This window comes from Hyperolius riggenbachi, chromosome 10, assembly GCF_040937935.1.
Source record: "Hyperolius riggenbachi isolate aHypRig1 chromosome 10, aHypRig1.pri, whole genome shotgun sequence".
NCBI lineage: Eukaryota > Metazoa > Chordata > Amphibia > Anura > Hyperoliidae > Hyperolius > Hyperolius riggenbachi.
In genome coordinates this window covers 87558553-87584263 of record NC_090655.1, presented here as the reverse complement: position 1 = coordinate 87584263, position 25711 = coordinate 87558553, and the positions used below count along the sequence as shown (strand labels likewise).

The 25711-nt window shown below is 43.4% G+C and overlaps 2 protein-coding genes and 1 long non-coding RNA gene across 11 annotated transcripts in view; 1 reads left to right on the top strand and 2 right to left on the bottom strand.

Moving 5' to 3' along the window:
- FAM13C (family with sequence similarity 13 member C) overlaps positions 1 to 25711 on the bottom strand; it is a 508143-nt gene that overhangs the window by 307837 nt on the left and 174595 nt on the right. The gene's annotated exons all lie outside the window — the stretch shown is intronic.
- LOC137536481 (uncharacterized) lies at positions 5440 to 9626 on the bottom strand. The gene is made up of 3 exons (XM_068258694.1): positions 9120 to 9626; positions 7707 to 7869; positions 5440 to 7202 (listed from the first exon to the last, which is right to left on the bottom strand). Exons 1-3 carry the CDS (start codon positions 9403 to 9405, stop codon positions 6389 to 6391), a joined length of 1263 nt encoding a protein of 420 aa, XP_068114795.1. The 5' UTR covers positions 9406 to 9626; the 3' UTR covers positions 5440 to 6388.
- Positions 5448 to 8600, top strand: LOC137536484 (uncharacterized). The gene is made up of 3 exons (XR_011024569.1): positions 5448 to 5684; positions 6218 to 6319; positions 7913 to 8600. It is a non-coding gene; the product is annotated as an uncharacterized lncRNA (long non-coding RNA).

The following is a 25711-nucleotide window of genomic DNA, read 5'->3' as shown; positions in this document are numbered from 1 at the left end:
GGTATAGGTGCCCAGAGTAGGTAGCCAGGGGTATATGTGCCCAGAGTAGGTAGCCAGGGGTATAGGTGCCCAGAGTAGGTAGCCAGGGGTATATATGTGCCCAGAGTAGGTAGCCAGGGGTATAGGTGCCCAGAGTAGGTAGCCAGGGGTATATATGTGCCCAGAGTAGGTAGCCAGGGGTATATATGTGCCCAGAGTAGGTAGCCAGGGGTATAGGTGCCCAGAGTAGGTAGCCAGGGGTATATATGTGCCCAGAGTAGGTAGCCAGGGGTATATATGTGCCCAGAGTAGGTAGCCAGGGGTATATATGTGCCCAGAGTAGGTAGCCAGGGGTATATATGTGCCCAGAGTAGGTAGCCAGGGGTATATATGTGCCCAGAGTAGGTAGCCAGGGGTATATATGTGCCCAGAGTAGGTAGCCAGGGGTATATATGTGCCCAGAGTAGGTAGCCAGGGGTATATATGTGCCCAGAGTAGGTAGCCAGGGGTATATATGTGCCCAGAGTAGGTAGCCAGGGGTATATATGTGCCCAGAGTAGGTAGCCAGGGGTATAGGTGCCCAGAGTAGGTAGCCAGGGGTATATATGTGCCCAGAGTAGGTAGCCAGGGGTATATATGTGCCCAGAGTAGGTAGCCAGGGGTATATATGTGCCCAGAGTAGGTAGCCAGGGGTATATATGTGCCCAGAGTAGGTAGCCAGGGGTATATATGTGCCCAGAGTAGGTAGCCAGGGGTATATATGTGCCCAGAGTAGGTAGCCAGGGGTATATATGTGCCCAGAGTAGGTAGCCAGGGGTATATATGTGCCCAGAGTAGGTAGCCAGGTCAGGTGTCCCCCTCCCCAGCAGGAGGGGAGCAGCGCAGAGAAGAGGAAGAGCTGCTCTCTCTCCCTCGCTGTCCCCTCCAATGTCTGTCCGGGACGGTGCTGGCAGCCGCGGGCGGAACTTACCTCCGTTTCTCGCAGCGCAGGATGGATCTGCCGCTACTCTGGTCTGGTCCAGACCAGAGCAGCGGCTGCGCACCCGAACTTCCGGCCGGCGCTGGAGCGAGACGGAGGTGAGTTCCGCCCGCCGCTGCCAGCACCGTCCCGGACAGACATTGGAGGGGACAGCGAGGGAGAGAGAGCACCTAAGGTGAGGGAAGGAGGGGGGATATGGCCCCCCTTCCCCACCGTCCGCACAGCTCTCTCTCTTCTCTGCGCTGCTCTCCTCACGTCTCCGCAAAAAAAAAAAAAAAAACCCCGAAGCTCAGCTGGGCGCCCTTGGGGACCCGGCGCCCCGGGGCACTTGTCCTACCCCGACCCCCCCTAGCTCCGCGCCTGTTACAAACAGGCTCCTTTTGGGGGGATGGTTTGTGAGTTGAGTCATGCGACATAAATAGGGAAAGATGGAAAATGATTTATTTGCGGACAACTCTGAATTTGGACATATAGTATAAACACATTTTTGGGGGTTATTTTCAATTCCCTTTTAGGCCTGGAATCCACTACAAATCGCAATCGCTAACGTTTTTAATTAGTGTTTTCATGAGCGATTTCCGGTGCTTTTGGGGGCGATTTTAACCACTTAATATCTCAGTCGTTTTCAGCTTATGCATCCGAGCAGTGTTCACCTCCCATTCATTAGCCTATAACCTTATCACTACTTGTCACAATGAACTGATCTATATCTTGTTTTTTCCGCCACCAATTAGGCTTTCTTTGGGGGGGTACATTTTGCTAAGAGCCACTTTACTGTAAATGCATTTTAACAGGAAGAATAAGAAAAAAAAAATGAAAAAATTCATTATTTGTCAGTTTTCGTCCATTATAGTTTTAAAATATTACATGCCTCCATAATTAAAACCCACGTATTGTTATTGCCCATTTGTCACGGTTATTTCACCATTTAAATTATGTCCCTATCACAATGTATCGCGACAATATTTTATTTGGAAATAAAAGAGCATTTTTTCCGTTTTGCATACATCACTATTTACAAGCTTATAAAAAAAAAAATAGAGAGAAATATTTCATCTTTACATAGATATTTAAAAAGTTTAGACCCTTAGGTAAATATTTATGTGTTTTTTTTTATAGTAATGTTTTTTTTTTTGTTTTATTATTAAACATTTTATGTGGGCATTTTTGGGAGGGTGTGATATAAAAGTGTTTTATTTGGGGAAATATTGGTGTATTGTAATGTTTTTTTGAATTTACTTGTAGTTTTACTTTTTGGCCACAAGATGGCAATCTCGAGTTTGTTTACATGACGTCACTCTAAGCGTACAATGTACGCTTAGAGGGACACAGCTTCAGAAAGAGCGAAGCTTCCGAGAGAAGCTGTCGCTTTTTCAGCGGGGGAGAGGAATCAGTGATCGGGCTCCATAGCCTGATACATTGATTCCGTGGCTACCGAATCCGCGGCCGGGAGTGCGCGTGCACGCGCGCGACCGGCCGCGGGAGCGCGCCTGTCCTCTTTGACGTTTTTATACGTCAAGGAGGACAAAGTGGTTAAAAAGTGTAAGCTTTTTGTCAGCGATTGTGTAGCGATTTTAAATCTGATTAGTCCTTTCAATGTATCATCATTCTGTTGCAGTAATTTAAAATCGCACTCAAATCGCTATGTGTAGCTACCAAAATGCTGCAGGTCCTGCGATTGAGATTTTGCTAATCGCAATCATTACTGTGGAATTTGTTACATTTATTTAAACTGGCAGAGCGTTTAGGGAAAGCGCTGGCGCTTTAAAGCGCTCCCTAAACTCTCAAAAAAATATCGCTTTAGTGGGTTCCAGTCCTGAATGGGTTTTTAACTACTTAATAGTTTATACCATACTGTGACATTTAACAAGCAAAATGTGTAATAAAAAGGACAGAATTGTAGAATTTGTACATGAAGCCACTTTGTTTGCATCTCTGAAACTCGCGTTGTTTGTAAGTAGGGGACTGTCTGTGATGGAAATTAGCTCATAGACATGCATTTTTTAGTACAAAAAATAAAAACGCATGAAGTGGAAATTATTTCTAAAGGCCCGTACCCACCTTGCAATTTTTCCAAAGCTTTTCCAGACAACCAGCGTTTTTTTGAGTCACGAGCGTCCGTTTCCGCGATCTCGTAACATAGGTAGGGGCATGATCACGCGAACGTCGCTTAGCGCAACGCAACGACCATCACGGTGGATCAGATCTTTAAAATCTCCTACAACTTCCGTACAAAGTACAGCGATTGCTTGAAATCTATTTCACAACAGCCATCGTGTGACGCTGCACATATCCGCCGACTGGAAGCTGGAGGAAGGTGGATCAAGGGGGCCCTCAGTCAAGGTTACGCCGCTGGCAGTGGCGTAGCTAAGGAGCTGTGGGCCCCGATGCAAGTTTTACAATGGAGCCCCCCCAGGCACTCTATACATAACAATTGATACGGCACACCAAAATCTGCCAATGGCAACTACAGTGTCAGAGGTGCAAGAAGGGGATGGGGAGCAGTTTGTTAATGATTACCACTATTCAAAGCATCTATAGAAGTGATTATTATGAGCACAGGACCAATAGAGAGCTAATACTGTAGTTGAGGAAGGGCCCTTCGGGGCCCCGATGCGGTCGCTACCTCTGCAACCCCTATTGCTACGCCCCTGGCCGCTGGTTCCATCTCCCTGCATCGCAAGGGGAGTATGTAGCTTAAGTTCTCGTCTCTTAACTGATCGTCAGCTACACACTTTATAGACTCAGGCTAGGTTCACAGTAGGACGTTGCATTATGATGTGACGTTAAAGTCGCATTGCAAAATTACAATGCAACGCAAGTCGCAACATTAACGCTGTGTTGCCGACGCATACAGTAGATACTGTGGAGAATACAGGCAATGAAAAGTATGCTTCCCTGTATCTGTTAACGCCTGCGTTTAGAGGTAACACACTGCAGCAGTGCGTTACAATAAACGCAACATTTACAATGCGACTAACGTCGCACTGTGAACATTGCATAGGGTTAACGTTGCAGTGCGGTAACCTGCGTTATAATGATTTTATAATTCAGGACAATAATGTCCCACTGTACACCTAGCCTATATCTCTCTCTCCCTGGGCCATTTGAGTTCTGCCTGTTAGGAGAACCTTATGGTTATTAATTACTGTATTATTGTTACTAATTACCACTTTATATTGCCAGTAGGCAAATGACAGGATCACAATCATAGTTTACGTTTCCTCATTTCAAAGCAGTCAGAACAAAGGAATATTGCTGATTGGTTACTCTACAGTTCAGATCAGGCCTTTGTTTTTTTGGTGACAATTAAGATAGATATTTTTTTTCAAAATTACTATTAAAGTGGACCTGAACATAAAGGAAACCGAGAAATGCACCCTGATGTATTTAGAGAATTTAGCCTGTCCAATTCCCCCTCATCTGTGACTAATCACAATTTTAATTTCATCTCTCAGTTGTGTCAGCTGGCTGCCATGGCAGAGCAGCTAATTTGTAAAAACAGGATGATAGCCCTATGTCTGATTCCATGAATGCAGGAAGTAGACACACTGCAGATTTATTACAGGATTTGTATCAGCTGTAACAAAGAAATGTGACACTGAAGCGGAAAATAAAATTATGATATAATGAATTGTAGGTGTAGTACGGATAATTAATCGAACATTTGTAGCAAAGAAAAGTGTTTTTTATTTTCAGTTATATGGGATTTTTCTATAATATTGCATCATTCACTAATATTTGCAGTTTCCACTCTTTATTTTATATGATGAACCAGAGCAGAGATAATGACCCTTTGAACTTTGTCAGAAAAAACTTAAACAAGAAACAGTGTGAGACAGGTTACATAGTTACATAGTAATTTGGGTTGAAAAAACTGACATATGTCAATCAAGTTCAAACAGAGAACAAAGTACAACACCAGCCTGCTCCCTCACATATCCCTGTTGATCCAGAGGAAGGCGAAAACCCCTTACAAGGCATGGTCCAATTAGCCCCTAAAGGGAAAAATTCCTTCCCGACTCCAGATGGCAATCAGATAAAACATCAACATCATTAGGCATTACCTAGTAATTGTAGCCATGGGTGTCTTTTCAATGCAAGGAAAGCATCTAAGCCCCCTATAAATGCAGGTATAGAATTTGCAAGAACTACTAAATAAATGGCTGAAACGTTTTTCCTCTATGCGCAGATCGGCCTGGTGCACACCAAAAACCGCAAGCAGATCCGCAAAACGCTAGCGTTTTTCTGAACGCTTTGTCTGTTTTTTTAGCTGCGTTTTGCTAGCGTTTTGCGTTTTGCGGTGGCGTTTAGCATGCGTTTTTCTAGCGTTTTGCGTTTTGCGTTTTTTAAGGAAAAAGGTAGAAAGAGTTGAACCAAAGGCTAAAAATTAGATATATTGATGACATGTGGATCAAATGAAGGAATTAAAGTGCAAGTACCAATATAAAAAGGGAGTGCTCCTTCACAGCATTGTGGGTTAGTTGAGGAGAGGTGACATAGTGTTTGAGAGTGAGTTGTTTTTGTGGAGAGAGAAAATGTATCCTGATTTGCTATTACTAATATGTGTAGCAGCATATATGAGACGCAGGCCAAGGACACGGAGATACTGGGTGCATCCCATACTGCAACAGCGGCGCAGGAAGGGTCAATTTTGGACACTCTATCGTGACTTGAGGCAGCATCCAGACAAGTTCTTTGGCTACACCAGAATGTCTGTGGGCAGGTAAGAGTTGTTTTGTTTGTTCTGTACCATTTGGCATTCTTGTTATTTAAATAATGAATGTTGCAGTCATTGCTGAGCCTTATTTAACACTCTGTTGGACTCCAATGTACAAACCAACACACTCAGCAATCATGTATATGCATTAAAAGACTAAGATTACCATTATGCTTGTTCCTGGTGTGTTATGCATACACTGCCTAACACCTATTGCTTTTTTGGACTACCCAGTAACTACTATAGTATATAAGCATACATCATTTTTGAACAATAACCTAAGGTAATAACCCCACGTAACACACATTTATACCTATACCAATATCATGCACCTATGAACAGCAGAAACTCAGTAAAGACACTTGTTGTGGCCAGCGACATTATTTTATTTGTTTTTGGTAGTGGTTGCCCAAATAATTCTTTAGGCCATGTTGTCATGAAGGTATTTTTGCAAACATAGAATGTATATGTTCAAAAAAGAATGCTTTTATATCACAAACATCATCAACAAATTACATATACATCTGTATTTTTGACAGTTTTGATTGTCTACTGTCCAAATTGAAGGATGCCCTTCAAAGACAAGATACTAATTATCGCCGTGCAATCACTCCAACGGAGCGTCTCCTCATAACTTTGAGGTATGTGAAACTAACTTTAAAATATTAACATAAAATATAACGATTTACACTACCTATAAGGCACACTTCCTACTCATGTTGTGCAAGATAATCAGACATGCTTCCAGTGTCATGAATGAAAGCTTGTGGAGCAGATTCTGAAGTAGTTTGTGGCTGGGTCTGAGCTGATAAATCAGTGTACACTGGAGTGTCTGATCTTTGATACCTATTAGCTTGCTCAAAACGCATAGGTCCTGTCATAGGATAATGTGGCTGCTGCCCATATGGCCGGGTTGCCATATGCATAGGTGGGTAACTAGGTGGGTCATACATACGGTGACTCTGGTAAGATGGTTGTGGGTATGAATGATACTGAGGAGTGGCATGAGGCATGTGTTGTTGAGTGACATAGTTGGAGCTATTTTCTTCTGCCTGGCTCTGAGTTTGCAAAAATTTGCCCAGGGTCTCAGATATGGCATGTCTGGCTGCCCATTGCTTATCTGGTGGCACTTTCTGTAACAATGGCACTAAACTTAGCAGATACTGGGTGCATGGCTCTTTTAATTGTTTGATTTCCTCCTCTCGCTTCTCCATATGATCCACAGCCTTTTCAATAGAAGTAATGAGCTTGTGATCATATTCAGCCCTGCTCATACCTCTTCCTATTCTCCTGCCTTGTGTTGATGCCCTCACACCTCTACTAGATCTGTGAGTTGTGCGTGGCCTAGTAGTTAGTGTACTGGGTTGTGTTTGATCAGCAGTTGTTGAGTCACTCTCATCCAGTGTAGCTGTGTCACCATCCTGTGGAGTTAAATCATCCACTTCCAGATCACTGCTAGTGTTGTGGCCTGCATCTATTTCCGCCTCCTCAGGATCAGGATCAGGTGGCAGGCTATCTTCAGTTCTAATGTAAAGAAGAAGAGAAGAATTGAGTACTGGTATAGAGGCCAGTGATGTAAAATAGAAAATGTCATTGATGTACATGTGTAACTGTACAACAATCATAGTTGCCTTTCTCTCCTGCAGAAATGTTGTGAGTATTACTTTAAGGCACAGCCCCTGAGTCATCATGCAGATCACATGTTTGTAGTGAAGTATTAATGTATAATCTACACATGCTTGTTCGTGGTGTGTGATTCAGACACTACTGCAGCCAAATAGATCCACATGAGTGTAAGGCAACTGGTATTTGTCCACAAAATCCTACCAGATTCCTGACAGATAATCGCACTATAAATAGCTTAGTAAACAATCATATTAAGCAAAGGCCTACTGTAAAATGACCTGCAGTGAATCACATTGAGTCTATCACACTCCTGCAATGCATTGTGGGACTTGTATTTATATTACAGCTGTAGCGGATACTTTTTTCAGAAGTGTAATAGGTGTACATTTGCGCCATACTTACTCAGCCGACTCATGATGTTTTCTCATAAATTCCAGAATCCCACAGAATTTATATCTTGTTCTTTGGGAACTGCCACACCCACTTTTAGATTCTTGATATTGTTTCTCCAGCTCCTTTTTATAACTGTCTCGCACAGACTTCCATCTTTTGCGCAGGAGACCAACTTCGAACAAAAAACAAATAAACATTTCTGTATTACTTTTCAGATTTCTGGCAACAGGACATTCATATGCAGCTCTGCATTATCAGTTCCTGATGGGAAGATCTACTATCCGCTACCTGGTTTTGGACACATGCAAACTGATTTGGAAAACACTGCAGCCCGAATTTATGCCACCTCCTGATCTACCTATGTGGGAGGCTAATATTCAGCATTTCTGGGAAAAGCATCAATTCCCTAACTGCCTAGGAGCAGTGGATGGGAAACATGTCCGTATTGTTATGCCTGCAGCCACTGGCAGTGTGTATTACAATTATAAAAAATATTTCTCTCTTGTGCTCATGGCTGTGGTGGATCCGAATTTAAAATTTATATATGTGGATGTGGGTGCTTACGGCAGTTCACATGATTCTGCTGTTTTCCAACACAGCAGATTTGGCTTGAAACTCCTAACTGGCCAAATGACCTTACCAGCACCACGACCCTGGCCTGACAGACAACACCCACCTTACCCATGTGTGTTTGTGGCTGATGAGGCATTTGCTCTATCCGAGCATGTGATGCGGCCTTATGCCCAAAGAGATATGTCTCTGAAAAAAAAAGTGTTTAATCAGCGCCTTACCAAAGCCAGGCAAGTGGTGGAATGTGCTTTTGGCATACTTTCTAACAAATGGCGCATTTTTCATACTGCCCTAAAAATGCAACCACAGTATGCTATTGCAGTTGTGAAGGCCACATGTGTTTTACACAATTATGTCAGAACATTAGATGGCATGCACACAGAGGAGGAGGAGGAGATTCCACCCTGTGCTCTTCAAAATGTTGCCCCTTCTACCTTACGTGGGCCTATTTCTGCCATTCAAATGCGAGATAAACTCGCAGATTACTTTGTGCCATAACCGATAAGTATGTAAATATTACAGGTTGACATTTAATTTGATTACATTATGATCTTTACTTTACTATTAAAAAATAGGTCAACCTCTTTGTATGTGTTAATCTATGATCATGTTCTTTACTGTAATATCACAACCGCATGCAGAATACATGTGCATACATAGACACACATGTACGTGCTGTTCCGATTGAGAGATGCCTATACAGAGACACAGACTGCAAGAGAGACATGTGGTAATGACACTTAGGATTAGCTAATTAACCTTTCAGGGGAGGGGTCTTCACATATTGTCAGCACAGTGCCAAAAGAGTCAACCTAAAAGAGTTAACAACACATGTTTAACAAATACACTCACCTTTTGCTTCTTGAGTCTTTGGTGACAATTTTTCCCATTTTTCACCCAGGAACTCATGGGCAATGTTTCTCCAGATGTCATGCAGCCTTTGATGATCTTTGTGTCCAGGCAATGTCTTGTCATACAGCTCTGGACTATTCTGTATTTTAATTATTAAATTTTCTGTGGTAAACCACGTGCCAGACATCTTGCACAAACCTTCTCTGCAATCCCTCATGCAAAGCAGAACAACAGGAAGTACACTTTGACCTGGAAGAGCAGATTCTGACAAAAAACGCATCTGCATCCGCTTCCAAAAACGCTATACCAAGCGGTTTGACAGGCGGTTTGCGTTTTTCCTATACTTAACATTGAGGCAGAAACGCATCCGCAATCCAAAATCTGCTGCAGCCCGGGAGTATGCGTTTCTGCAAAACGCCTACCGCTCTGGTGTGCACCACCCCATTGAAATGCATTACCCTAGCAGATCCGCACCCGCAAGCAGATCGCAAACCGCAGCGGAAACGCTCCGGTGTGCACTAGGCCATCATGTCCTCTAGTCCTTTGTGAAGGCCTAGAGACAAAAAGCTCATCCGCCAAGCTTTATATTGCCCTCTGATGTATTTATACATGTTAATTAGATCCCCTCTAAGGTGTCTTTTCTCAAACCTAAATAAACCCAGTTTATCTAACCTTTCTTTGTAAGTGAGACCTTCCATCCCTCATATCAATTTTGTTGCCAGTCTCTGCACCTGCTTCTAAAGCTGCAAAATCCTTCTTGTGGTGCCCAGAACTGAATTCCATATTCCAGATGTGGCCTTACTAGAGAGAGTTAAACAGGGGCAATATTATGTCAGCATCTCAAGTTTTTATTTCCCTTTTAATGCACCCCAAAATGTTATTCGCTTTAGTTGCAACAGCTTGACACTGAAAACGATTATTTAACCTCCCCAGCGGTATTGACAGATATATCCATCCATAAAAACATGCTGTGAACAGTATAAACGTGCATACACATCAATACTCTCCTGCACTGTATACTAGACCCTTGCTTGACACATTTTGGCAAGTTACAGGAAAAAAAAAGTTTTAAAAATACATTTTATCACTTTTTGCACAGAAATCCTGGGGAAATTGAACGCTGGGGAGGTTAACTTGTTGTTGATGAGTACTCCTAATTCCTTCTCCAAGTTTGATGTCCCCAACTGTATCCCATGTTGTATGGTGCTAGACCATTGGTACGACCAAAATGCATGACTTTACATTTTTCAACATTGAATTTCATCTGCCATTTATGTGCCCATATAGCCATCCTATCCAGATCCTGTTGCAATATGTCACTATCTTCCTGAGAGTTGATGATTTTGCACAATTGTGTATCATCTGCAAAAACAGCAACATTGCTTTGTACTGCATCTACTAGATCATTCATAAATATATTGAAGAGCACTGGACCCAGTACTGACCCCTGTGAGACCCCACTGCACACACTCCCATTTTGAATAAGATCCATTGACCACAACTTTTTGTTTTCTGTCCATTAGCCAGTTCCCTATCCATGCACACAGACTCTTCCCGAGTCCTTGCATCCTCAACTTTTGCACCAGACTTTTGTGGGAAACCGTGTCAAAGGCCTTTGCAAAGTCTAAGTATATCACGTGATCTACAGCATTCCCAATATTACACATTAGCGTTCACTATCTCATAAAAGCTGAGCATGTTAGTCAAACAGGACCTGTCTTTAGTAAACCCATGCGAATGCTGAGAAATAAGACTATTTTCTACTATGAAGTCTTATATAGTATCTCTTAGTAACCCCTCAAAGAGTTTGCACACAACTGATGTTAAGCTTACAGGTCTATAATTTCCCAGATCTGTTTTTTTGCCCTTCTTAAATAATGGGAAAACGTGGGCTGTACGCCAATATACCAGAACTCTGCCAGTAGAAAGAGATTCACAAAAGATAAGATAAAGGGGTATATCGATAACTGAACTTAATTCTCTTAGGACCCGAGGATGTATGCCATCCGGGGAGTGGCCTAACTAGGACCCACCGGGCCCCCCTGCAGAAATTCTGAGCGCCCCCCCGGGCCTGCTCGGGGCCGTTTTGGGGGATGGAGGGGTCGCAGCATGAGGGGAAAGCCATGCCCACAGTCTGCGGGGAGGGGGGACAGCTCCCCCCCTCCCTCACCTCGGGGCTCTCCCCTCTGCGCTCCCCTCCAGCTTAATGAGTGTCCGGGCAGTGGCGGGCAGCGGCAGGCAACTCAACGGCTGATACATACCTTCCGTCTTCCGTGCGCTTCAGTGTGTATTCCTCACTCTAGTCTCTGACACGACTTCCTGGAGGGGAGCGCAGAGGAAAGAGCCCCGAGGTGAGGGAGGGGGGGACCTTCCCCCCTCCCCGCCGACTGTGGGCATGGCTTTCCCCTCATGCTGCCACCCCTCCAGCCCCCCAAAATGGCCCCGAGCGGCCCTGTGGGGGCAGAGGTCGCATCACCTATTTTTACGCCAGTGCATCCGGGCCAGGTGCCTTGTCTATTTTTTATTTATTTAGTCTTGCCTTCACTTCTTCCTGCGTTAAGTATTTAATATTACAATTGGAAGATTGAGACTCTTCTGCATCTTTATTTGCAACAGTGATGCTTTCTTTAATTCTGTCTCCACAAGGGAAACATTTAATAACTCTGCCTTACCTTGGTCATCCACCATTGAGTTCCCACCCTCTTTCTTTAGGAGTCCAATACAGTCAAACCTTTCTTTTGACTGTATTGGACTCCTAAAGGATGAGGGTGGGAATAAATAATCATATTCAATGACAAGCCGCTGCAGCTAAAGCTAATAAAATTTTGGAATGCATTAAAAGGTTGAGATAAGTGTTTCAGAAAATAGCATTGCTACCTGACTAAAGAGCTCAGAGAAGGTCTTTTGCATAAACAACAACTGACATTCCTTAACTCTTCCTGTACTGCAAACAACTCTGTTCTTTGCTATTAATGTTCTATTTCTTAGCTGTACTACACATAGAAATCATTCTCTCATAAGTTTATGTTGACTTAAAGAGAATCTGTATTGTTAAAATCGCACAAAAGTAAACATACCAGTGCATTAGGGGACATCTCCTATTACCCTCTGTCACAATTTCGCCGCTCCCCGCCACATTAAAAGTGGTTAAAAACAGTTTTAAGAAGTTTGTTTATAAACAAACAAAATGGCCACCAAAACAGGAAGTAGGTTGATGTACAGTATGTCCACACATAGAAAATACATCCATACACAAGCAGGCTGTATACACCCTTCCTTTTGAATCTCAAGAGATCATTTGTGTGTTTCTTTCCCCCTGCATCTCTCATGCACTGAAGTTTCAGGCTGCTCTTTTCTTCCTGCAAACAGCTTTGCCCTTGTCTAATTCCTCAGTATGTGAAAGCCCAGCCAGCTCAGAGGACGATTTATCCAGCTTGTAAAAGATAAGAGAGAAGAGAGAAGCTGCTCTAATCTAAATAACACACAGGCAGTGTGCAGAGAGGGGCCTGGAAGGGGGAGTTCATAGCAGAACCACAACAGTGAAGAACTTGGCAGCCTTCCAGACACTGGCTGACAAGTCTGACAAGAGAGAGATAAGTTGATTTATTTCAGAGACTGTGATAGTAGAAAGTGCTGCAATAAGCCAGAACACATTAGAATAGCTTTTGGAACTTGTAGGATGATAAAAAACAGGATGCAATTTTTGTTACGGAGTCTCTTTAAGATTCCGTTTAAAGGTTAATATGCTGTTGCTTATCTTTTAGAGCAGAGAGGAAGTTCTGAGTTCATGTCCGCTTTAAAGTAATAGATGTTTGCAACCCTCACCAGCTTATCAAAACATAGTGGTGATGTTAACAAGTTAGGAAATGACAATAATGCATTTGTAGCGCTCATGTGCAATGCCTCCACTGTTAACTTAAAATAATAATAATAATAATAATAATAATAATAATAATGTTATTCTGAATTTAACTACTTCACCACTGAGGGGTTTTACCCCTTGAACACCAGAGCAATTTTCACCTTTCAGCGCTCCTTCCATTCATTCGTCTATAACTTTATTATTACTTATCGCAATGAAATGAACTATATCTTGTTTTTTTTCGCAACCGATTAGGCTTTCTTTAGGTGGGACATTATGCCAAGAATTATTTTATTCTAAATGTGTTTTCATGGGAAAATAGGAAAAATGTGGGAAAAAATATTATTTTTCAGTTTTCGGCCATTATAGTTTTTAAATAATGCATGCTACTGTAATTAAAACCCATGAAATGTATTTGCCCATTTGTCCCGGTTATAAAACCATTTAAATTATGCCCCTATCACAATGTTTGGCGCCAATATTTTATTTGGAAATAAAGGTGCATTTTTTTCAGTTTTGCATCCATCCCTAATTACAAGCACGTAGTTTATAAAGTAACAGTGTTATACCCTCTTGACATAAATATTTAAAAAGTTCAGTCCCTAAGGTAACTATTTATATATTTTTTATTGTATTTTTTTTTTTAATTACAAAAAAAATAAATTGGGGAGTGTGGGAGGTAATGAGTTAATTTATTGTGTAAAACTAATGTGTTTGTATATGTAAAATGCTTTAGGGTGTAGTTTTACTATTTGGCCACAAGATGGCCACAGTGTGTTTGTTTACATGCGACCTGTAAGCGTTCAGAAGGACGCTTACAGGAAGCAGTAAGAGGCTGCGTAAATCACAATGATCGCGCTGTTTCTCAAAGAAGCAGCAGATCATTGCAGGGGCTTAGATCAACGAACGGGAATGGATTTTCCCGTTCATTGATCTCCGGGCGAGTGGGCAGCGGCGTGCACGAGCGGCGGGAGCGCGGACAGCGGCGGTAGCGCGGAAGGTGCGGATTTCTCCGTCCTTTGTTTTTTAGGGGGGAAAAAAGGGACAGAGAAATTCGTACCGCGGGGGGTAAAGTGGTTAAGATAATTTCGTGTTGTGTGTGAAACCTCTGATCTGCATGCTTGTTCAGGATCTGTGGCTAAGGTCTGTTTCACAGTTAACATTGCGTGCAGGAGCCGTTCTCCTGCACGCGTTGACTAGCCTGCGGCTGTCATCGGGAACCTGCAGTGCGACGCTGAGTAGCGGCGGTAGTATCAAATACCCAGATAGGGAAACGCCGATAAAATGCGCCCGGGTGCGTCGTACCGCAATGCATCAAAACGCAGCGTCGGGTGTAAAAGGTAAAATGAAAGTCTATGGCCTTTCCTTTTACCTTGGTTAACGCAAAGTATAGGCTTTGCGTTAAAACGCTGAAAAAGGCCTCTATTGTGAAAGAGCCCTTAGAGTATTAGAAGCAGAGGCTCAGCAGGACTGCCTGGCAATCTGCATTGTTTAAAAAGAAATACATTTGTCAGCCTGCATAGAAGTGCTTTCTGGGCAGGCATTTCACTCTCTTGGGAAAACTGATGTAGTTATATCACCACATTCTATCCAACAACAAGACCACAGGAAATGTACCCAAGATTGAGCTTGGCACACTTATCTCCGCAAAATAAACAAAGACTTGACGCAAGTACTGCTGACTAGCAACTCCAGCATGGTTTGCTGCACTCAGTTATACAAAACTGGTGGGATCAATGGAGGTAAGTTTGTTGTTTGTAAAATATAAATTGAAGTATGGTACATCCACACACCTCTGTCTGGATTGAGTGAGACTGGTGAGCCTATTCAAAAGACTTACGTTACTTCAAATGAAGCATTTGGTCCCTTATCTACTACTATTTCCTGCCGTCTACTAAGTATAATATTGCTGTGCTGATTTTAGGTCACGTGATTTACTAAAAGGGAAGTTATAAAATGAAACTAGCGTTTGCTTCATTATACAGCAACTTAACCAGGAAACCTGAACTGAGAGTACTGCGGACGCTTACCTTACAGCTTTTCTCCCGTTTTTAAATCAAATTGACTGGGTGATCTTTTGGCTTCAGTCACTTCTAAGTCACAAATCTGCAACAAGCATGCAGCCAGAAGCCCTAATCCTGCAGATTTATTGGAGGCCAGTGACTCAGAAGGGATGATTTATCCAAACAGGTGCATAGCAGATATAAAGAGAAGCAATTACCCTGAGCAACGAAACAGGTTTTAATGAATGAGTTATAATGGGCTGCTGAGGACAACTGCTACACTTTGGATCCAGTTTACTTTGCACTTACCTTGTCAGGACAACCCCAGAATGCATGCAGGCAGGGGATCGCCACAAGGACCTAACAACTAGCAATTTTTAAACATGACGGAAGTGCTGCCCTATCATGGCCGGCACTACTATAGTGTTTCCTTGCTGGGTCCCCTATTTCTTTCAAATTAGTGGACTAGACCAAATGGCCCTGAGCAGGAAGCAGCCATTTGTGTATAAAGTTACCTGCTGGGTCACCTTAACTAGGCTTGCGCCAGTCGCCACACTGCTCAAGATACTGCAAGAGCCCCAGAGACCACCATTAAGTTTGGGGAGTGGGGCCCTGGGGGGGGGGGGGGGGGGAACTTGGCATCAACAAAGGAGCCCCTAATGCCACTTTATGGATGTGGGGGTCTGTCAGGGGGACCCCAGGTTAATTTTGTTTGGGTGTCCAATTATGACTATGCACTCCTCTTACTTCCGGTTTCCTTTCTTTATTAAGGATGAGTTGCACAGTGGCTGGAAAATTATAGTGGGCATTTAATACAGCTGTAACGGTTGGGTGTTATAACTCAGACGTCTGATTATATGGTGATCTGCAGAATCACCAGTAATACAGACACTATACCAGATTATTAGGTGATCTGCAGAATCACCAATAATGCCAGTATAGCTAACACAGACTGTGTGAGTAGTGATTGGTGCAACCGTCCGTAACTCAATAGTTTGGCGAGACCTCACCAGAGGGGCTAGTGAGGTACAATCGGTACACTGACTGTATAATAGCGTACAAGCCCCAGCAAGCTAGAGATACTGATACTGAAGAGATAGAATCTCCCGAGGAGCGGGTGATTCAGACTGTACTGCAGCCTAGTGATCACCTGAGGAGCAGGTGATTAATACTGTACTGCAGCCTAGTGGACACCTGAGGAGCAGGTGATACAAACAATACTGCAACTAACGATCACCTGAGGAGCAGGTGATTAAGACTGTACTGCAGGCTATTCTATACTAAGAATCCCTCACCAGAGGCTAGGCCCACTGGTGAGGGTAGAGTGGTCAGACAGGCTAAGTTCGGCAACAGAGAGGTAAGTATCAGGACAGAATCGTGAGGCAAAAGGATAACGGGTAAACAGGCAGCCCCAGGTGAGTACCAATTTCGTTTTTGTTTAGAGCTCAGAGTCCCTTTAAGCAGTCCTCCCAACCGGATGTGCCCCCTCCCCCCCTTCCAGTACAATTAGCCTCTCCTCTCTAGTCTCTTTATATACGCTCCATTCACAGTCTGCAGAGGGAGGGAGGGATAGAAGGGGAGCACTTGGGGCGGCCAGTGAGCTGCCTTTCACACATGGGTCACCTGTAGGCACTAGCCCACAATGCCTATAGGTAAATTCTTCCCTGACTGGGACCAACCAGCATCTATCAGCCATACCTCTTTCTTGCTTTTGAAATGGAGTGGGATGGTCTCTACTTTGTACTCAAGTTTCCCAATCATTTTTTACTCTTCATTCTCTTTTAAGCTAAGCAAACACGGACCAACCTGCAGACTACCTTCTGATTTCAGTCTGTTGGACGATAATCAGGCATGTGTACGCGTGCAAACAACTTAACGAGCAACTAATAACAAGTAGTTTGCCCGATCCAACTGATCTATGTTGGTCTGGTATCATGCAGTTGGTGCTTGTGTACAAGTTGTTTGAAAGACTTGTTTTGATTGTGTAGTCCGTCATTCCTCTTGAATGCGCAGTATGTTAATTAAGTTGGTTGTTTGGCCATCTAGGCGTGTGTACATACAGGTCATGTGGTACCGTCAGGTTGTGTGGTTTGTCATGTTCGTGTGGTTGTGTGCATGTCGGACGTGTATATGAGCCTTTAGGTCTGCAGTATCATGTGCATGAATGTTACAGTATTTATCTCCAAAATAAACAGTGTTTACATAATTGCTCTAAACTCCTAAATTATCACATTGCTCATTCTCAAAAGCAAATATAAATGGAATAGAATGATAAAAGGGTCAGGGTTATTTGAAAAAGTGAAAATATGTGCACTAGTGATTTCTTCACAATCTGTGCCATTGTAGGTGAGGAGAAGAGTCTTTTGCCTGAATACATTCACCATAAAAGATGTTCTAGCAAACTGGCAGACCAGAAACAATTTAAATATTCAACACTTGCAGACACTGTACAGCACAAAGTATGGAGCGTAAAACTGCATACCTTCCAATGTTCTGAGATGGAAAAGAATGGCACCTTTTAGCCTAAAAGACAATGAATAATTCATATGCAAAAGTTAAAGGGAATGTGAAGTAAGAGGTAAATGGAGGCTGGCATATTGATTTCTATTTAAAGTGGACTTGAACTTTAGCCCTGGACAGAAGGAATGCATAGAAGAAATGCACCCTGTATGTATTTAGGGGGTTTAGCCTAATTCCCCCTTATCTGTGACTAATCACAAGTTGTAATTTGATCCCTCAGCTGTGTCAGCTGACAGCCACGGCAGAGAGCTCATAGGTAAATACAGGATGTTAACAATATGTCTGCTTCCATGAAAGCAGGAAGGAGACAAACAGCAGATTTATTGCAGTATTTGTATCAGCTGTAACAAAGAAATGTTTTTTCTTTAAAGATTATTATGCTGTTGCATATCTTTTAGAGCAGAGAGGAAGTTCTGAGTTCAGGTCTGCTTTAAACAATGCAAATTGCCTGGCTGTCATGCTGATCCTCTGCCTCTAATACATTTAGCCATAGACCCTGAACAAGCAAGCAGATGTTTAAAGCCTGAATAGATCAGCCATGTGCTTGTTTCAGGTGTGTGATTCAGAAACTACCACAGCCAAAGAGATCAGCAAGTTTGCCAGGTAAGTGGTATTGTTTAAAAGAAAATAAACATGGCAGCCTCCATATAACTCTCACTGCAGGCTCCCTTTACATTATCATTTACCTAGTATAGACTACATACAGTGGTCACCATCAGAAAGTAAAAAGGTCACCAGAAAAACACATGGTACATGTTACCACTTGCGGAAGTCCCATTGTACCCTTTACACACGGGACTATGCTTCTGCATGCACTCACAGAGATATTTTTACTGCAAAATTCTGAGCTTTAACCAAGAAGGCAAAAGGGCACAGAGCAAAATCTGCTCTCGTCTCCATGATGAGACGATCATACACACACACACACACACACACACACACACACACACACACACACACACACACACACACACCTACACACACACCTACACACCTATACACACACACCTACACACACACCTACACACCTATACACACACACACACACACACACCTATACACACACACACACACACCTATACACACACACACACACACACACACACACCTATACACACACACACACACACACACACACACCTATACACACACACACACCTACCTATACACACACACACACACACACACCTACACACCTACCTATACACACACACACACACACCTATACACACACACACACCTATACACACACACACACCTATACACACACACACACACACACACACACACACACCTATACACACACACACACACACACACACACCTATACACACACACACACACACACCTATACACACACACACACCTATACACACACACACACACACACACCTATACACACACACACACACCTATACACACACACACACACCTATACACACACACACACACACCTATACACACACACACACACACCTATACACACACACACACACACCTATACACACACACACACACACACACACTATGGCGATGGGGGTTTTAACAAAAAACTTTCCAACGCAACGTCACGGACATTTAAAATTCCGTGCACTTCCGCATACCCCAAAGCAGGAAGTGACCACAAGCGTGCATCACAGATGGGGAATACTGTGTCGTAGTACTAGTAACATGGTATTCCCAGAAGGTCTGATTTTGGCAATGCGGTGGGCCTTAAAGTGCCCAGTATTGCATATTGCAATTATTTTTTTGCAATTTAGCCCTAATCTAATCACAATTATATAAATAAATAAATAAAAAATAAATAAATTAAAAAAAAAAGCTACCACCATCTCCAGCCATTTGTCAAGGTTTTCTCACTCATTTTCTACAGTACTTCTTTGGCGGATATCGCCTGTCAGGGGTCAGGACCTGATCCCCTTGGACAACATCGCTGGTCTGGGCTGTACACACGTGTGTCAGCTGTGTAGACGGAGCACCGGCGAACAGCGCATGCGTGATGTGACGCAGCAGGCTGGGGAGTGGCGCAAACCATAAGATCAGCAGGGGATCAGCGTCGCTGGAGTCAAGTAGATCCATCCAGTGGATTGCTCGCAAGTTGGGGGTAGGTGGCTGCCGCACACATGCCGGATTATCAGATGAGAGGGGCGGTATCGGCTGAAGTGACTCTATATATAGTGTCTAATTGACAAGCGCAGTAGGAACGTGTCTATTTACTAGTTCCTGAATCTGTGTTTGCCTCTGTTGAATCCTGGAGACGGCTGTTGCCATGGAGAGCACTGACCAATGGTTGGCCAGGGAGGAGGTCGTGGCCTGATACAAATAGATGCACAGAAGGAGGGAACGACACCCTGAAGAAACGCCCATAGCGTGAAACGCGTCGGTGGGCGGAGCCAACACAACGTGTGGCCGTCCAAACCACCCACTACAAGGGAACTACCCTACCCAGGAGCCCCTGCGGGCAGTAGGACGGGCGCTCCAACACGGAAGTTCGTGGAAGATCGGCATCTGAATTGAGCTGGGACGCCAGCCAGCCCGAGCTCCACGCTGCGCCCTGCTAACAGCTCCATATATATGGCGACCTGGTGGAAGGGGGGCCCCCGAAGATGAACATGCATTCCCCATCAGTATAGCAGCAGTGGGAAGCAGCGCTGCGGAGGTTCTATGAGACATTGGCGATATTGGTGAGATCTATCCATTTTATCATTACGCTGTGCATGCATCCCTGATCATTGTTGAAGCTTGCCAACAGCTGTCTCATATATATATATAATGAACTTTCATATGGATTACAACTAACCACCTGTATGTTACTAACCTTGAAGAGACGTCAGTAGTCTTATGGACTTTGCTCTATGATCCTCCTGTGATAAGTATCTCAGTGCTGAGATTTATTAGGCTGTATGGGGGTATGCATGAGTGGATGTAGTGTGTGGTCTATTGGAGTGTATGGCCGGCCATATATATTGCATATGTTGACTCCGCAAACTTCCTTCCATAGTTTTTAATTACCACATCCCCAATCCCAATTTTTGATATTAATAAAGTATCTTTATATTTTGATTACACTTTATACCGAATCTTTATTGTTATTTGAGCTGTACACACGTGTGTCAGCTGTGTAGACGGAGCACCGGCGAACAGCGCATGCGTGATGTGACGCAGCAGGCTGGGGAGTGGTGCAAACCATAAGATCAGCAGGGGATCAGCGTCGCTGGAGTCAAGTAGATCCATCCAGTGGATTGCTCGCAAGTTGGGGGTAGGTGGCTGCCGCACACATGCCGGATTATCAGATGAGGGGGGCGGTATCGGCCACCTCAGCCGACAAGTCAGGCTTGTGTACGAGGTTTTAACATAATGAAGCAGATGTGTACTGCAGTCAGATTAGGGAGTGAAAGACCAAAAGGTGATAAGAGTTTTGCCCATACACCACATAATAATCGTAAAGGATACCCGAGGTGACATGTGACATGATGAGATAGACATGGGCATGTACAGTGCCTAACACACAAATAACTATGTTGTGTTCTCTGCCTGAAAGAGTTAAATATCAGGTATGTAAGTGGCTGACTCACTGACTCAGTCCTGACTCATACAGGAAGTGACTACAGCGTCACCCTCACAGATAAGAAATTCCAACTATAAAACACTTTCCTAGCAGAAAATGGCTTCTGAGAGCAGGAAAAGAAAAAAGGGGCCAATATTTCATAGAGGTTATCTCTGGCATACTTTAATGAATATGTAATTGAGCAAAAACAATAAAACAGTTAAAACTTCGATTTAAACATAAAATAAAACTGTGGAACATCTTAAAAAAGTCATTTTTTAGGAGACGGAAGATAGATACAATTGTTTATTTAATTAGTTTATTTTTGCCTCGGGTGTCCTTTAATTGAACAAACTTGCCACATTTTTAGTAGAAGGGCCAGCTGATTGAGAATACTTTGAACAACTTGTTTAGCTAAGCTCTGAAAGTGGTACGTTTGTACAGTCACGATTGTATGGTGTATGGTGTACTTAAAGTGAACCAGAGGGGAAAAAATAAACTGATGAGGTACAATTGTATTTATCCTCCTACTCCTAAAAACTCCTTTTTTAAAGATCCCATTGTTTTATTTTATATTTAAACATTTACAAAGCAGATTGAATGTTTTATTGTCTTTGCTTAATGGCAGTCTATAAATTGCCCCAGCGTTAAAATACATGAACTATTGACCTTGTTCTTTATCTCCCCTGCCCTCAGAAGTTGTATTCTGCCAGGAAAACTTTTATGGCTGTTATTTGCTTATCAGTGAGGTTTACTTTATTCCAGACAAGGTACCAACAAGACATAAGATGTCACTTGCATGCCTAAATATTAACTCTTTCAGGCAACTTAAAAAAAAATCAAAACAGCCTGGTTATTAATAGGTTTTGCACTGTACATATACATATATACATGTTTATCTCATGTCACATGTCCCCTTGGGTACACTAAGTCTCCAGTCCATTGCTGTCCTGCCCGGTTCATCAGCATGTGTGACATCTCAGCACATTTTCATGCCAATGGTTTATAAGGTGGGAATCAATTGCTTTTTACAACATTGATATGCAGCAAGATGGTTTGAGGCAATCATTCAAGTCACATCTCTGCTCACTAGATGATGCTTAATTTGTGGTCGCATATCAAAAACAACATCTTCTGCAGAATATCCCCTTGTGCGATGACGTGAATTGCATAATTTATAACTGAATGACGCGAATAGGCCTACTGAAGTATATAGCATGTGAGTAGCACAGCAAAATCTATAGTGATGTATATATCATTATCTGTCTCACTGGCTGCACAGTGCTTGCATACATGAAGGAACAACACACAGAGGTCCTGATTCAATTAACTTTACTTCTGAGCCTTCGCCAAGGAGATGAGGTTTCATTTACAAAATAGGTTTTCATTGTCTATCAAGTGAAAAAAAAATACTGAATAGAGGTAAGAAATAGATTATTCGTAGGTTTATATAGGACAGGACAAGTTATCTTGAGTTAGCCGAATCAGGGCCAACATCCCTTGCAGTTTGGGAATTAAAATAATTCCCTGGACTGGTATCAAGCTGAGCAGTGACAGGGTGCATACACACATCCAATTTTGATTGGCCAATTTTACTACTTCCATGTAGTATGAGAGCTTACCTACACAATCATAGGGCTTAAAATCTGTTGGCCCTCGTGAACATGAAGGTGATAAAATTGGGCAATCTTTAGCCAATCAAAATTGCAAGTGTCATCACACTGACATAGTTATCTCCTAGACCCTGTTCACATCGATTAGTTGCATTGCAGAATAATTCTGCATGTCAACTCACTGTCCATACAATTCTATTGGGCTGGTCACAGTACTGCATTGTTACAGATCACGTTATTCTAACTCGCTGCATGCAGGCTTTGTATTAACGTCTATGTCCAGTCCATTCCAGTTCACACTCATAACGCGTGCGTTAGGCAATGGACCACTGTGAATCTTGCCTTATAGAATGTATGTCTATGCAGTTACCAGTACCTGTATATTATGCAGGATTTTTCTGCACAGGCCTCTGTACTTTTTTTTGCGATTTATTGACAATATCATTGTTTCTGTTTAGGTTACTTTCTTTAATTATGCAAATGAAAAGAAAGTTGAAAAAAAGCAAAATTGGATGTGTGTATGCACCCCTAGAGGTGTGGTGACCCACATCTGTCCATGCATCTTCATAGCCTGCATCCTCTGCCACTGCAAAAGTAGTCTGTTTAGACACATGGAGCATTACAGGGAAAGTACAGAGAGAGTGTGGACAGCCCCTGGGGGCCTCTGAGCCAGATGCCAACAAACCTCCCACCACCCCCCACCCCCACCAGTGGTCTCCTCCAGACTGCTCCATGAGACCCCTGCACAATGTGTGGCTGCATTGTATTAGCTCCCCTGGTCCCAGCGCGCTGCTCTGTCCATGCTTCATCCCCGCTGCCTAAACCTTCTCATTGTGCCGCATGTTATGTGTAAGTAACTTGCTACATGTCATGGAAGAGAGGCAGGCAGTGGGGATAAAGCCAGAGCATGGGATGGAGCAGCATGCTGGGACAGGTGAGTTATTACAATACAGCCACACATCAAGCAGAGTTCCTGGGACTTGGGAGCAGCCAGGGGGAGACCACCCGGGGGGGGGGGGGGGTCTGTGGCAGGGGGCCGAGGGGCAATTGCTACCTTTGCTATAATGGCAGTGCTTGTCCTGAGAACATGCAGCACACTGTGCAGCAGTTGGAGCCATGAATGTTGGTCGGAGAGGTGCACTGAAGGAGACCCCAATCAAACTGATGACAAGTATTTATAAGCACCCCATACTCCACACTCTAGCCTGTGTATTTTATAGATGTATTCTCAGCTGAAGTGCATGTTAAAAAAAAACAATGTTAGTCGCATACAACCTGCAGGTATCGGACAAGTAACAAGCAGCAGGGACTATCTCAGCAATATCTCTGTGCCTACTCTAAGGCCTTGGCACTGGATTTCATTTCCAATGCCACTGAAACATTACCAGTGTTTTCTTAACATTTGGATTAGCCTTTCTTACAGCTGGTCAAAAACTAGGGGAAAACCAGTTGTGCAAATAGCATTTTGAGCACATGCCAGACATTTAAAACATGCCTGCCAAGCATTTAAGAAAAAAAAAAACTGCCTGTAGCGGGTTTGAAGCATTTTCTAAAATGATTGGCAGCGTCCGGCACTCCCAGGTCCTGGACAAGAAATAATAAAGTTTCCACAGATCGATCGATTTTAGTATGTGGAAGCTGCCACATGCTCCCTGCTCTCTGAGCTGTACAGTAGGGGAGGAGTAATGAGCAATAAAAAAGTGTGAGTCGTGTCCTGCACATCACATCACTCATGACTGAGCTGTTACTAGGCAGATTATGTTAAATTTGACAGATATGAATGTTTGCGTACAAAAATTTGCATAAAAATGCATACAAATTTACATGCTAATTTTTTGCCAGAGAAAACGTACAATTTTTTGAACAGGAAAATTTCACACTACAATGGAAGCTTAGCCTTAGGGCTTGTTCACACTATGAGCATTTGCGGATTTATTTAAGAGCTGGCGATTTTGAAAATTGCTTTAAAAGCGATTGTGCAATGATTTTCTATGAGATTGTTCACATATGAGCATTTTGATTGCGTGCCGTTCTCAAAAGTGCTGCCTGTACCATTTTCAGAGCGCTTTGGCTCAATGGAAGGTATAGGTAACTTGCTAAGCGCTTTGTATACCGATTTCCTGAGCGCTTTTAAAAATAAATACATTGTCTTTATTCTTTTCTGGGTCAAAGAGTTCACTTCGAAGTGAAAATCTCAATCGCTCATCAAAAGTGCTTAGAAAAGTGCTTACACAAAATTGCTCAATGCTGTACACTGCAATGGAGAACGCTCCATGCACTGCAATGGAGAACGCTCCGTGCACTGCAATGGAGAACGCTCCGTGCACTGCAATAGAGAACACGCCGTACACTGCATTGGAGAACACTGCAATGGAGAACGCTCTGTACACTGCATTGGAGAACACACCGTACACTGCATTGGAGAACACTGCAATGGAGAACGCTCCGTACACTGCAATGGAGAATGCTCCATACACTGCAACGGAGATCGCTCTGTACACTGCAACGGAGAACGCTCCGTACACCGCAACGGAGAACGCTCCGTACACCGCAACGGAGAACGCTCCGTACACCGCAACGGAGAACGCTCCGTACACCGCAACGGAGAACGCTCCGTACACCGCAACGGAGAACGCTCCGTACACCGCAACGGAGAACGCTCCGTACACCGCAACGGAGAACGCTCCGTACACCGCAACGGAGAACGCTCCGTACACCGCAACGGAGAACGCTCCGTACACCGCAACGGAGAACGCTCCGTACACCGCAACGGAGAACGCTCCGTACACCGCAACGGAGAACGCTCCGTACACCGCAATGGAGAACGCTCCGTACACTGCAATGGAGAACGCTCCGTACACTGCAATGGAGAATGCTCCGTACACTGCATTGGAAAACACTGCAATGGAGAACACGCCGTACACTGCATTGGAGAACACTGCAATGGAGAAAGCTCCATACACTGCAATGGAGAACGCTCCGTACACTGCATTGGAGAACACTGCAATGGAGAACGCTCCATACACTGCAATGGAGAACGCTCAGTA

Coding starts and splice junctions, on each gene's coding strand:
- LOC137536481 (XM_068258694.1), bottom strand. CDS start 9,405: ATGCAGATGCGTTTTTTGTCAGAATCTGCTCTTCCAGGTCAAAGTGTA. Junction 7,870..9,119: donor AAAGACTCAAGAAGCAAAAG/GTGAGTGTATTT, acceptor TTTTGTTCGAAG/TTGGTCTCCTGCGCAAAAGA. Junction 7,203..7,706: donor AAACATCATGAGTCGGCTGA/GTAAGTATGGCG, acceptor TCTTTACATTAG/AACTGAAGATAGCCTGCCAC.